We start from the raw sequence: 12,782 nt of genomic DNA on the forward strand, positions 1-12,782 counted from the left end.
ACTCTATTGTTATTGTAATCATTCATCGTTGCCTGAGCAGTAAGTACATATTCAATTGCGTGATATTAGGCAGAGATCACTCTACATTCTCTGCAGACGCCACAAATTTTAGCAACGCGATCGATATCGCCCGTTCGTTGACCACAGGGTACTATTTAACCCTTCAGGGTAACATACAGATATCCTGGAACAATCATAAACATTCTATGGGCTCAGGCTGCTGCTATCCTATCAGGCATATACTGCGCCATGTTATTTCTTGAACGTGCTTTACGCCAAAGATTTCTCCTGAAGCAGACCTGTGTCCTAGATGTCGATACTCTCGGACGCCGACTCCCTGACAAAAAAATCCAGGGCACAGCTGTTGTCTGTGGCGGAAGGTAGGTAGTCCTGCCAAAACCCTGCGATTCCCTCGTTCATGTGGTTTCCAGTATTGCAGGCCTGACCGCCGCCTGTGTGTGTCATGATCATTTTGAAGATGTCATCATCGTCGAGCCAGAGGCGTGGCTGAGCTCTTCGGATGCCAAACGTACCGACGCATGGAATCAAGAAAACAAGCGCACAAGAATTATGCAATACGAATCATTTCATTGTGAGTTCCATCCATCCTATCCTATCTTTCGACTCCAGACATTATTTATCCGCCTACAGTATTACTTGCCATTGGATATATCTCCTTGGAAAGGTTGTTTCCCAACCTTGCAGACGAATGTAAATCGTCTTCCACCAGGTGAGTCCCAACTCCTTCATATCAAATTTTATCTAAAGTACCTGAGTAGAATAGGACCTAACTATCCGCACCTCCACATGTGGGGAAGCAAGGCTATGACGCCCTACAAAGAATACGGGGGTTGTCTAACCAAAACGCTCTACCTTGGTCGTTCAGGTCTTGAAACATTTCTTCGTCGTATCATTCTCAGTGGGGACTACAAGGACGTTCGACAAGTCATCGGAACAGTCGTTGGTGTCTCACGAGATGTGTCCAATCCTCACTTTATCGACAAGGTAACAGTCCGTTCTCCGGATGGAGACATGACCGACATCGGTGCCTCTCTCGTCGTTGGTCGGACTAGATTTCGCTTTCATATCTGTTTCTTCTCTAATCTGTTCCACCACAGATTGTACCGGATCTGCGGCCGCTGGTCTGAAATTGGCTTCGAAGGGAGGGATATGGCATCAGCGATACATATGCAAAAAATCAATCACCCCTCGACAAACTGAAGATCTCCTATAACCAGAAAGTTCTTTACTCAACGCTCCAATTGCATGTCAACCCCGAGCTAGGGAGGAAGCTACCCGGACTCCCTGTCCCGTATGATATATGTGGGGTGATATATATGTTTATCCCAGATGCAACCAAGGAGAAACGATGCATATTCAGTCAAAAGATTGACGGTGATTTCAGTTAAGACATTTTTCTGAAAGCGTTTTAATACTAGGCTAATAATTGCACCCTCCAGTACAACTCTGTTTCAGCATTACCGGTTCAAACGACAATGAGCTACCAAAGACTCTGGAAGAAGCAAAAGCTTGGGCTCGAAGCCTCATTACTGAGGTTCCAATTCCAGAGGAGTGGTTTGCTATGTTGGATATGTTGGAGGAGGTACAGGATACTATGGTGTGCAGCCAAGTCCGTTTTGGTAGGGCTAGTTCTTCTCTCCTTGCCCGCAAGCTTTTCTAACATGGTCCGTCCCTAATAGCGCCATCAACTTGGATTAAATATGAGAAGGGAGTCAACCTACCATCGAATTGGATCGCTTCTGGAGACAGCGTAATGAGAGTCAATCCTAATTTTGGGTGCGTACATTCGGCAGCCAGCTCTTGCTCAGATCTGACTGATAACCGTTCTATAGACAAGGACTCTCAAAAGCAATCCATGGTGCTATCTGTCTGAATAAGCTAATGCAAACCGTCCCCGTCTCGCTGCCCAAGGATTTTTCCAAGAAGTATTTCCGGATACACGCGGATAAGATTGAACCACTTTGGTGCGTACCCGTTATTCTCTCTCAATGTTCAATTCGGAAATTGATCTACGGCGTCACATTCAGGAATACAACGAAAGTATTCGGTATGTATCTATGCATCCTGTCGATTTGATCCAAATATCCTCTCTTTGATTCTAGATTATGCGTTCGCAACTACGGTGCCAGTTCCAGGGGAGACCCTCTCTGAAGGTGCCTGGCTTCGTTGGTATATGAAGAAGCTAACAGACCTCTCTTTCACTGTGAGTTCGAAAATGAACCATAGCGCCCTCCCCATGTTTGACATGTTGGATAGGATGCCCAGGCAGGCTCAGCATTGTGGCACTTTCGAGTGCTCCTCGCACCGCCAATCTATCTCTTTCAATTGAGCCTCATGTTCAAAGTAATGTGGAACTTGATTAGAGCCCCGCGTAGGTAGGGATCGAGTTGTCCTTGATGAAGAAACTTGAGGATGAATCACTGTGTCGGGAAGCGTCCCATGGCACTGATTATACGGTTTCTTTGGCCATCGTCCCCACATCGAACTCGGGTAATCAGAAGATCCAACACTTGCAAAAAAGAAATGCTGAATATCAGGCGCTTACTGTACATCTGACGCTTCGCATTCTTTTACAGGGTCAGGGAAAAGGTTACATAAAGCCATGAAAGCAAATGATTAAAGGGCCTTCCCTGATCTCAGCTAGTCAGTCCCTTGAAGTGGTTTAAACAACTCTGAGACAACCTTGTAAGGACCTGTACTGCCTGATACGAGAGCGAGGCTTCGCTTGATTCCATGCATCCTGGCGCTTAGCATTCGGATCATCCGCCCATGCTTCCGGCTCAACGATGACGACCTCGTCGAAGTGATCGTGGCATACCCTAGTAGCAAACAGACTGGAAAAACTTTCAGACTCTTCGTCAGTATTGTGTGGTCAGTGGTGGAAAGAGTCAGGCTCACCTTCCGCCACAAATGAGATCCAGTCCACGAGTCTGCTTTCGTAGCAATCTATGCCTGAGAATCCGCCAGAGCAACGATTCAGCGCAGTATACAGCAAACCCGGCGATGAGCAGAATCGCGAGTAGAGCCGTGATGGCTACGACGAGAAAGGAGGGACCTTGATATCAGCAATAAACCGTAGCGCTTATTTCCCTATTCCAGTCTTCATCCGTACCAACTCGGTTAACATAGGCACCGGTGGGGCCAATCTCAGAATAGTAATCTTCCTGCTGTAGGCAAGCGCTGGAAATCTTAGCATCAATCACAAATCAATTAACTATAAAAGTGTGCCGTGCTCCCAAGAGTAACCTGCTACACCATTTCCTTCCATTGTGATGGTTGAATGTCCAGTGTTCTTGCAACGCCTCGCGCCTCCGATCGTGTCGCTCGACTGTTTTGTACAAAGACATCTGAGCGCTTTCCAAGATCCGATGGTCAGATGTATCTAGGTGGGCTCCCCACCTAGATACAAGAACTATGGGTACTGACATGGTTACCATCTAGGACAGAAGCAATCGATGTTTCTTTCGATATACGCTTCATCATCCGTAAAAGTGCCGAAAGTCGGTCTTTTTTGTTTCGACGCTCCTCTCTGATCACACTTCAAGGGAGCAGCCGACGTATGAGAAATTTCAATGGCAACAAATGGTAGAATAAAAAGAACTAGTGCGTCCGACTTATCACTATCAGCCCGATTACCACGCTTCAAGCATAGCTATTCCTGTGCTGCCCTTTCAGTATCCATTATCGAAACAGAGAAGACAAGGTATGCACCTTTGTGAACGATAACGTCATAATCAAGGGGATGTTGAAACCATGGTCGCCCTGCCATGAATGAGCATTTACTCCGAAGAATGTGCGTAAACACACTTTGGCCGAGGACCACGCGCAATGCGTGATTGCCAAGTTAACATGCGAGTGCTGCAGGTGAGATATGAGCATGAGCTGACTTTTCGAACAGGGAAATGAACAGTCGCCAAGATGAACTCGTTGATTCTCGCACATGCGTTGAGAAACTCCGTTGGTAATACGCTCGCAATGAATACCTAGAGCATAAACACGTACAAGTAGAAGTACATGTAGCTGGAAAGATCTAGCATTCGCCATAAGATCCGCGAGTCCGAGGGATTTGGAGTGAGGGGCAGGTGCAAATCTGTCCTTGAATTATTTTATCGTGCTCAAAGTCGAAGCGTGGAAGGTCCATTGGGTTTTGATTAGTTCCTGCCTCGGCGGTGGCGCCCTTCACTTCCTTGGCGATGTCCTGGTCAAACTCACGAGCACAACAAAGATCGAGTAGGAATGGAAGCCTACAGTGTAGAACTGGCGGACCCGGAGAATTAACACTCGTGTTTCTCTCCGCGCCAGGTCCCTATACACAGCAATTGTACTGAGTATGAGCACGTCTCGAAGATGCCATGCTGCTTCTAATGGGCTGAACAGAATGAGCCGATGTTGGACTGAAGAGCAGGTGAGAAAGCGGCCATACTGCAGACAATGGTCATCAACCAGTTTCTTTCTCCGTCCCACAAACATTACTGGCTAAAACATGGAAGCGATGAGATGTGTGATCTTCCGAGAAAGAGCCGGTAGCATACTGAGTTGAATAACCAAGGAATTCCCGTATCGGCCGAAGGGGTAGGGGAAGGGCTTGCTGACATCCGAGACAGACCGAGTCCTACAGGCTGCGCCTCAGCATGAATGATGGAGGCTCATGCGTCGATCACGAACCAGCTTACCCCAACCTTACGCTCAAACTTAGCCATTTTTGGGACCATCGCGGAGAGTAGCATTAGACACGTCTTCATGTCTTCGTTCAACGTTTGTGCAAGATCACTTCGGCTCAACGAGGCACTGTCAAAATCGAGGGACGGCATACGGGCCTGCTGACGTAGGAGAGGGCAAGTCAAGAAAATCACCATGTTGGGCGGACCGGCTCCTGAACGACTGCATTGCTCCTGATCTTCACCGTGCCAAGACGGAAATGAAGAAGAAAGGCTCTGGTACGTGTAGAGATGCCGAACCCACGGGGAAAGATGCATTGATTAGAATAATGTTTGTGGAGATGATAGGCAGCGTTGCAACATTACCCTGCCGACAAGGAATTTGACTGAGAACGAACACGCATCAGCAGGGTCGAAGATAGAGGCCGGCCCTCACGAACAAAGCTTTATCGTAGCCGGTGACCGGATACAACTATTCATTGGGAGCCTCTCTACCGCGAGCATGTGCGGGCCTTTTAGCAACATAATGGCGAAATTGGGATATATTGGAGGCGTGGTACTGTGCTGCACCGTTGGGAAGCACAAGAGTAGAGCCTTTATCTTGTGAACAGTTGAACTCGAAACCTCCACCACCATCTAGACGGAATCTGCATTGGACACTGTGCATTTAACCACTGAGTCAGATACAGGGAGAAGGAACGTACCTAGACGCTGCTGAACCAACTAGACTCATCTCCTTGAACACGTTGACATTGCTGATATCACATCCCTTCTTGGGCTTGGTCTTGGTCTGGTCAGTGATCACGCTGCGGCTCAAGACGCAGTAAGTTAACAAAATATGGTCTACGTCGTTGCACCATGACCTTCAGCGCAGCCTCCCAGGCGGTCATTATCCCAAAAAAACGGGTATAACTACCTTCAGGCGTCCATTATAAACTGCCTTGCACCCTTTTATCTTTCAGACGTTGCATTCCTTTCATAAATGTCAGTGACGGCATATTATTACGGTATGAGTGAATTATCCGAACGGCTTCTGCGTCTATAACACAGCTGAAGCGGGGGAACCCCCAGATGCCTCAGCAACTCGCTATCGATTCCCAGTATAAAAGTCCTGCATAGCAGGCAAGACCCGAGAAGGCGGAGCAGCAATCTTCTGTAACGGAGATCTAAACATGAGAGCGAATTTTAAGCGGCGAACAAAATACGCGAAAGGAAATGAGAGTGGTTGATTTCCCAGTTGAGTCACGGCTTGGAGACGCCAAAAAGAAAGTGATTTCACCAGCGCGTCAAACCGTATTACCACATCATCTATGGTAGGCCGTTCAGAAGGATTCTCCTTCACCATGTCTTCTACGAGCGGCCGTAAAAAGTCCAGTCCTATTCTGGTAGGATTGCAGTGTTCCTTTGTCTAAAAGCGACATTCAGTATAAGACTAGTGCGAGTTCGAGAAGCAAGTACATCTAGGAAATACTCCCTGAGCAGATTTCCAAGGTAATATATGTCAGTAGGAAACGGATTGCACGCTAATGACGGATCAGGGTGGCAATGTTCAGGTGCCGTTTTGTCTCCTCCCCGAATGATCGCCTCATTAGGGATACCATCTGCTGGATCGTATCGACGGGCATGTCCAAAGTCGATGAGGTAATACCGTGGCCAGCACGCAGTTCGCGTGCAACTTGGCGAAACGTGACCACTACGGTCAACCTTCATGTAAGGTCGTTCAGGATTAAAACCTTTTGGATACATCTTTGTGGGATCCAGCATGATGTTCATGAGCGTGCAATCCCTCCATATAGGTCAAGAGTCAGGCAATTAGGTACACTCAGAACGATGGACTTACCGGTGTGCGACGAAATGTTGGTGCATGAACTGGATGCCCTGGTATCGCCTCAGTTAGTACGAAAGAAGTGAAAGATACTATACACACCTCAAATATTTGTCTAAAGCATTCGATCACTTCTCCTACGGTATCGAAAGGAGGATCCCAGAAGAGTCGTAATACCGGGAGCACAAGGATTGCGTGGTCGCCATGTTTCACGACGTCAAGGATAGGAATGCAATGATTTCGTGGATCAAGGGAGAGAGGTGGTGACGAGAATAGAACTGATATTTCGAATTACGGTGATCCTATTTCGACTCTCTTCAGGATGACAGGTGTGTTATCACTCAGTCGTACCGCAGATGTAAGGAAATCTCGCTAAAAGAGCCTGACGATGAGAAAGATAATGTACGGATGTCACAGAATCGTACCGGAAATCGAGCTAAAGCTTGTCGCTCTTCGATCGCATTTTTTGGTACCCACGCGGGATCGAACTTGGGGGGTAATCTGTAACCTGATTGTTCGAGGAAGAGCCTCGTGTCAACCCAGAACTGGTCAAGGTTGGGACTGAGGATAGATATGTTAAATTTTCGCTGGTACATTTCCTGTGGCTGTTTGGACATTGTCACGGTTGACAGTGGATGCTAAACGTCGAGCAACAAACCTTTGGTTTGGACAATAGATGGTAACGTCGTGGCTGGCAATCGTTGACACGCACACGTGTTACTCATATGATCAGACACGCGCTATATATTTGTTATTGGCCGGTCCGAGGAAAAGAGATGGACAGTTGTTATTAGCAGTAATGTGCTTACGGCGATGTATAATAAATATCCGAAGTGACGTAGGATAACAATAATCCAATACCTTGCTGACATGCCTCGAACGAACTATATATCTAGTGAGTGACACTTCGAAGTTATTCCTAGACATGATTCTGGTTGCTACAAAGACCAAAGTCTTGGGCTATCACTTCCCATGATATGGTCTGGCACCTCTGTGTCCGACTGTTATCAGATTCAGGCACTACCAAACGAGTAACTCCTCGAGCGCCATAGTGGCTCTGCATTTGAGCCACTAATTGTTCTGGCAACAAGGGAAGAGAATCAGTGGATTCTGCATAGGTTGTAATGGTTGAAAACCTATCTGTGTCTTGCAGTGCAGCCCTTTTCTTGGGAGAGATTGGTGGTTCACTGGAGCTGCCTCGATTCTCAACCACTTTGCTTAGTCTGCTACTATGGTCTGGGTTAGCCTTTGTTCTCTGACTTGGGATAGTAAGACTAAAGCTCTGGAAGCATATTTGCAATAATGCTATGCATCAGACCTCTGATTTGTTGTGGCTAGAAGCATCATCTACCATGCCTGTTGTACCCTGTCAATAAAGTCATTTCACCCATACTGTGCCGACTGAGTGCTTACAACGTTGTTCTCTTACTTTATGTAGAATAACCCAGACCATAATGGTGAGAGAAGAATGTGTGAACGTCGTTGAGGTGAGGAAAGACTCCGTGAAGGGGGGGAATCCAGAACGGCCAGCCACGAAAGTTAGCTGTAACGACTGTATTTAGATAGTGATCTATAAGTGAGATCTCGGCACATACTTTACGCCGTCAATGGGGATATTTCGTACTTCATCAGATAAACGTCCTACAATAACGTCCGACAAGTTTGAACATAAAGAGACCCTCATATATGTGAAGAAGAAGGGAAAGGTTCGTAGACCCACACGAATGAAGCACGAAGCCGTGTAACAGGCCCATATCGCGAGAACTGTCGCAATGAACCCATAGATTCAAAAAATCGGTACGCTGTATGGCAGAGGTGATGACTTGATAGCTTTGATGACCCTTTATCGTACCGTGATCGAATCGCCTGGAAAACATGCAGTACTTCGGACAAGACATGATGAGACAATGAGGTGTCCCTTGGCACGGAAGCTTTCGGTACCGAGATAAACTCAGATTATGAGCGTCAAGCGGAGAAAGAAGGGTCTTCGAGTTGACAAAGGATGAAAGAAGCTAAACCGGCCCATTAGGAAGGGGTTATTACAGGCATGACCCTAGAATTGCTCATACCGATACACAGTATGATACAGTCTGAAGGGAAAACATATCGCAGTCAACAAATTGTCTGATGGCTCTACGACCGGAAGAGCGTGAGAAAAAATACGAGGAAATTGGTGCATAAGACCATATCGTCCCGGCCCCCGAGTCCGTAGTTCTCATTTAGATGACCAGTTGGTTCCCCTGAGGCGAGTGCATATGTCAGGAATTCCTGAGGCGGAGTTGCTGGATCGAGATCATTGCCAACCTGAACGGAGAGCATCTGGTAGTGTGTGCTCGGGACCGAGATGCGTCCATCGCGAATATTGTCGTGTACACGTCGAATCCTGCTTGTGGTACTTGCTTGGAATATACAACAGCTCATACTGACTGGATATGTGCTGTATATAGTAAGGTCGGGATCGTTGTTGAAGGGAGTTCATGCAGATTGGAAAGATTTTGCGGGTGAGAAGACAGGTTTCGGTAGCAAAAAAAAATAATTCAAAGTTATCGAGAGGAATACCCGGAATGAAAGATTCTTTCCATGGAGTTTCCATGGTGCATGAAGCGCAGTAAGTAATGGTAAGAATGCAGCAAAAACACGCGGTTTGCATCGGTCCGAAGAAAACTCGTGACATTCACCTGACTTTCACGGCCACCCGCGACGGCGCTGCAACTTGCGAAATCCGAATCCTAATTTATCAGACTCTTCAGTCACTCTCATCTCACTTTCCCACTTGTGACCACTAAAGTGGTCAGACTGACGGTCAACCAGTCTAGCGCACTACAGTAACATTACAGTATATAGCCAAGAAGGTTAATATATCATAAGTAAAGGTAAGCTAAGTAGCACACATGGCATGTGACGTACAGTGCTTCACACTGCGACTACCCTCACTGCTCACGCCCAAGATTCGACTGGGCCCAGGCTCCAAGTTCCTGATAGCAATGGGAGAGTTGGCTTCGTTGGAAGCGAGGTGCATAATAATGCCTGGCATCAGTGATATTAATACTGGATCACACTCTCGTACAGTATCGTGACCGCCTTGAGATTAGGAGATCTAGAGCTGCCTAAGGGGATCCAGAATTCTTATGCTAACTTTGTCGCAGTCCAGATAGTCACAGCGTATGCCACAGGAGAACAAAGACGATTCACCCCGGACTCTGAACGTATATCAGAATAGCACCTTCAAAAGTAAGTACAAAAGATATCTCGCAGACTCACCAACACGTCGCCCCCTTTCGCAGTGGCGACATGCATTTATATCAATAATACTTTGACTATCGCGAACCATGATCATCATTATTAATTATGAATCCGTTCTTCACCAAGACTAGGCGAGATCTAATATTATCTTCGCAGCAGCCATATATATCCTCTCTCAGGCACCGTCTCGAGTTCCTGTGAGCTGTTCAGGCACGCTGTTCCCTTCTTCGACGTGGACCCCATGCCATGTTCTCTTCCTCGAGTTGCTCTGCCTGAGTCTTCATCTTCAGTAATATAATACCACCTTAGTGAAGGTACCTACGACAACAGGAAGGATTTGCTTCTCATCTTTAATGACGTTTTTCTGTACCAGGGTGGCCTGTCCAAGCGCAGTCAGTTCTCTCATGAATTACTCAAGAGGGAGAAAATCGTGACCGTGGATGATGCCGCTGACCCGTATGAAGCGACTTGGTGCTGATAGATGAAATGTTAGGTCGAGAAGAGGCTATTGGAATACGACAGTACCTCAGGCTTTTTTCTGAGCGACGACAGCAGTGTACTCTTCATGGGAGCTAATCAAGGATGAAGGAAGTCCAAAAATGCGCCGATTCACTTGCGTTCACTCGGTCAGGTGCCAGGATATACGTATGGCCATCATCTTATCATCCGCAAGCGACGTGTCAGCCAAGCTGGGCGATAGTTACTTTACTAGGTGTTCGATTCACAAGTTTCCGCGCTAAGTATAAAGCGATGATACACAGACTATATATTACGCTGCCAGGGCCTTCAATGATGACTTCTCTCCTAGACTTCCGGATTGTATTCCGATCTGTTCGCATCGAATCCACTTCAATTCGGGAGAAGGGGCATGATCAGAATACTTCAGTCGTCGACAACAGGAACAAAAACGTGGGCGATGAACCGCGGAATACGCGGAGTGAGTTGCATACCATAGAATTCAATTTGCATGTGCGCAGTATTCAAATATACTTCGTGTCTTTCATCTCTAGGATGTAAGAACGGAAATATGTCTACTATTACATCATACGCAGACGATTACGATCTTTTACGATCCGCTCATTGATAATGTAATATGATACACCAGAGATCTATAGCCGATGTCAGAGATTTCTTTCGGAGTTAAGCGAAGGAAAAGACACTCGGTGGCCAAATTACTAGAGACCGACCAGGCTGAGCCTCCGGTGACTGTCAGTTGAGAGAGAAGTATTATTTCTTGGAAAGAGAACGCACTTGGCACCTTTTCGAAAATATCACAGCCACTGGATTTACCCTGACTAGTCACTAGTCGTCGTGTTTTCTTGTCTCAGACTCTGGAAGGGCATGAGTGAGAGCCGACGTCAGTGAAATACACAACTTACTTGACTAGTAGCTTTGCCGGTGAAGCTCACGCACCTGTAAACAAGTGTATGAGACAACCAATTTATCCCATGCAACGCAAAGGTGACTCACGAAATAGGACTGCTAGTTCCGGGAGTGTCTGCTTCATCGGGGTACGACTGTGAGATCAAGACGCCGTATACGATGATACCATTGATGGTGTTGCTATAAAAACGGATTTGCAGGCCATCTTAGAACGAGGATCAAGTAGCATTCACCAAGAGTACGTGATGCCCGACAACATCGAGCTTGTGGCTTCCGCCTCGACTTTGATTATGCAAGCTGCGCGACATGAGAACCTATATAGCGTTCCTAACAGTGTTTCCAAAGATAGTCACGTCTGTCGCCGTCTTGCTAGTAGAAATGGAACCAATAGAAACGCCATGACCGCCAGAGCACTAGTTGTTTTGGAAAATAGAAAGTGTAGTTGAGTGACACTTCCCGCTAACAGGAAAACGTTGAAAATACGTACACAATGTTATAGCCGGGGTCGATAGCGATACAATCATCCTGCTTCTAGTTGACGATGGAGTTTGGATTGTGATGTTGTCATGGGAAAGATCGAAGCCCTATATGCCCAACGAACGCTCGGTCTCTCACCCATTAGATGACGGTTCACATTCACGTCAGTATTTTGACGTGGACTGTTGGTGACTCCAACGCTGTTGTCGATCTATCATTCGCGTCGGTTTTATCTAGAAAGAGGGGTAAGCAATTCTTATTGCTACTTAATTGAGAGTAGGTCCCGGAGCAGTTGAACCTAGATGCTGGTCGAGAAAGCTTGGATGCAATCACTGTTGACAGGCAAACTTACATCAACACCACCGTTCGTGCCTTAGTATGAGGCGCCGTTTCCCTGTGCAACAGATTATAAAAGGAGAAGAAGCGACAAACTGGCTCGACGTACGTTAAACTTGTGTCCCGCGCCCTTGAATATGGCCTTATCACTGTCGAACAGAGGGCCAGAGCCTGTGGACATTGAGCATTCGACTCATTTGTCAGTGAATGATACACACCAGAGATATTGGTGAACGTGATATCGCCAGCTGTACTGACAGTCGCGCCGGCCTTGGGCTGTATAAGGCACATGAGCGCCAACCCAAACAACAGGGTATAATATCTTACAGAGAATGTAAAGTATACATGTCAGAGAGCCATCGGAAAATAAGATATTTTCTAGCTGACTTTCACCGCTCAGAGCGGTGAATAAGTTGATCGTGACCGCCGAACAGCTGGTTATCGAGGAAGCAGCGGAATCGCAGTCAAAACGCAGCTCGCGCTTCAAGGCACTCTGCTGGCGGAGCCAACACGAGAGTGAACACGGCGCCGGTGAAGATGAACTGGTGGAATGCATGTCCATACGTTTGTCATTTGAGCGAGATGTGAAGGAAAGCAAGGTAAATGCTCTGTGACGTGCATAGTACTGTACGTGTAGAATAAACTATTATGTGCCTTTTGTGGTTAGTATATTGACCGACTCAGTGACGGAATTGGCTTCGGCTATGTTGAACCAGTGTCAAAGACTTGTGCGGGATCCGTCGAAAGAGAACCAGCTCACCCAAACGACACATGTCAAGTTACGGGCAGTTCTTCCGAGCTTGTAAAGTGGTCTACTTGTCAGCCGGTGACTGGCAAGT

At 46.9% G+C, this 12,782-nt stretch overlaps 5 protein-coding genes across 5 annotated transcripts; 2 read left to right on the forward strand and 3 right to left on the reverse strand.

The window, feature by feature from the left end:
* Nucleotides 1-249: 249 nt before the first annotated feature.
* On the forward strand, nt 250-2,400 carry BT62DRAFT_1008700 (uncharacterized protein; the record flags this gene model as incomplete). Its single annotated transcript, XM_043177474.1, has 10 exons — nt 250-380; nt 432-592; nt 652-730; nt 780-1,121; nt 1,163-1,404; nt 1,461-1,640; nt 1,701-1,797; nt 1,854-2,068; nt 2,124-2,224; nt 2,278-2,400. 10 exons carry the CDS (start codon nt 250-252, stop codon nt 2,398-2,400), a joined length of 1,671 nt encoding a protein of 556 aa, XP_043037512.1.
* A 1,165-nt stretch (nt 2,401-3,565) lies between these two features.
* BT62DRAFT_308919 (uncharacterized protein) lies at nt 3,566-4,204 on the reverse strand. Its single transcript, XM_043180460.1, has 3 exons — nt 3,829-4,204; nt 3,733-3,783; nt 3,566-3,679 (listed from the first exon to the last, which is right to left on the reverse strand). Exons 1-3 carry the CDS (start codon nt 4,063-4,065, stop codon nt 3,674-3,676), a joined length of 294 nt encoding a protein of 97 aa, XP_043037513.1. The 5' UTR covers nt 4,066-4,204; the 3' UTR covers nt 3,566-3,673.
* A 1,562-nt stretch (nt 4,205-5,766) lies between these two features.
* BT62DRAFT_1008702 (uncharacterized protein) lies at nt 5,767-7,121 on the reverse strand (the record flags this gene model as incomplete). The annotated part of the gene is made up of 6 exons (XM_043177475.1): nt 5,767-6,087; nt 6,138-6,465; nt 6,520-6,557; nt 6,607-6,782; nt 6,846-6,876; nt 6,930-7,121. 6 exons carry the CDS (start codon nt 7,119-7,121, stop codon nt 5,767-5,769), a joined length of 1,086 nt encoding a protein of 361 aa, XP_043037514.1.
* Nucleotides 7,122-9,395: 2,274 nt separating this feature from the next.
* Nucleotides 9,396-10,831, forward strand: BT62DRAFT_1008704 (uncharacterized protein; the record flags this gene model as incomplete). The annotated part of the gene is made up of 7 exons (XM_043177476.1): nt 9,396-9,517; nt 9,574-9,666; nt 9,720-9,735; nt 10,121-10,183; nt 10,241-10,303; nt 10,336-10,684; nt 10,758-10,831. The coding sequence occupies 7 exons, from the start codon at nt 9,396-9,398 to the stop codon at nt 10,829-10,831; spliced, it is 780 nt and encodes a 259-aa protein (XP_043037515.1).
* A 211-nt stretch (nt 10,832-11,042) lies between these two features.
* Nucleotides 11,043-12,124, reverse strand: BT62DRAFT_1008705 (uncharacterized protein; the record flags this gene model as incomplete). Its single annotated transcript, XM_043177477.1, has 7 exons — nt 11,043-11,078; nt 11,127-11,160; nt 11,218-11,310; nt 11,364-11,444; nt 11,618-11,661; nt 11,732-11,818; nt 12,053-12,124. 7 exons carry the CDS (start codon nt 12,122-12,124, stop codon nt 11,043-11,045), a joined length of 447 nt encoding a protein of 148 aa, XP_043037516.1.
* Nucleotides 12,125-12,782: the final 658 nt, after the last annotated feature.

The sequence above is a fragment of the Guyanagaster necrorhizus genome (genome assembly GCF_019112545.1).
Source record: "Guyanagaster necrorhizus MCA 3950 unplaced genomic scaffold BT62scaffold_20, whole genome shotgun sequence".
Lineage (NCBI taxonomy): Eukaryota > Fungi > Basidiomycota > Agaricomycetes > Agaricales > Physalacriaceae > Guyanagaster > Guyanagaster necrorhizus.

Bases quoted from the DNA above. Each gene is read 5' to 3' on its own strand.
- BT62DRAFT_308919 (XM_043180460.1), bottom strand. From the start codon at position 4,065: ATGGCGAATGCTAGATCTTTCCAGCTACATGTACTTCTACTTGTACGT. The intron at 3,784-3,828 runs GTGTGTTTACGC...CATTCATGGCAG, and splicing joins GCGCGTGGTCCTCGGCCAAA to GGCGACCATGGTTTCAACAT.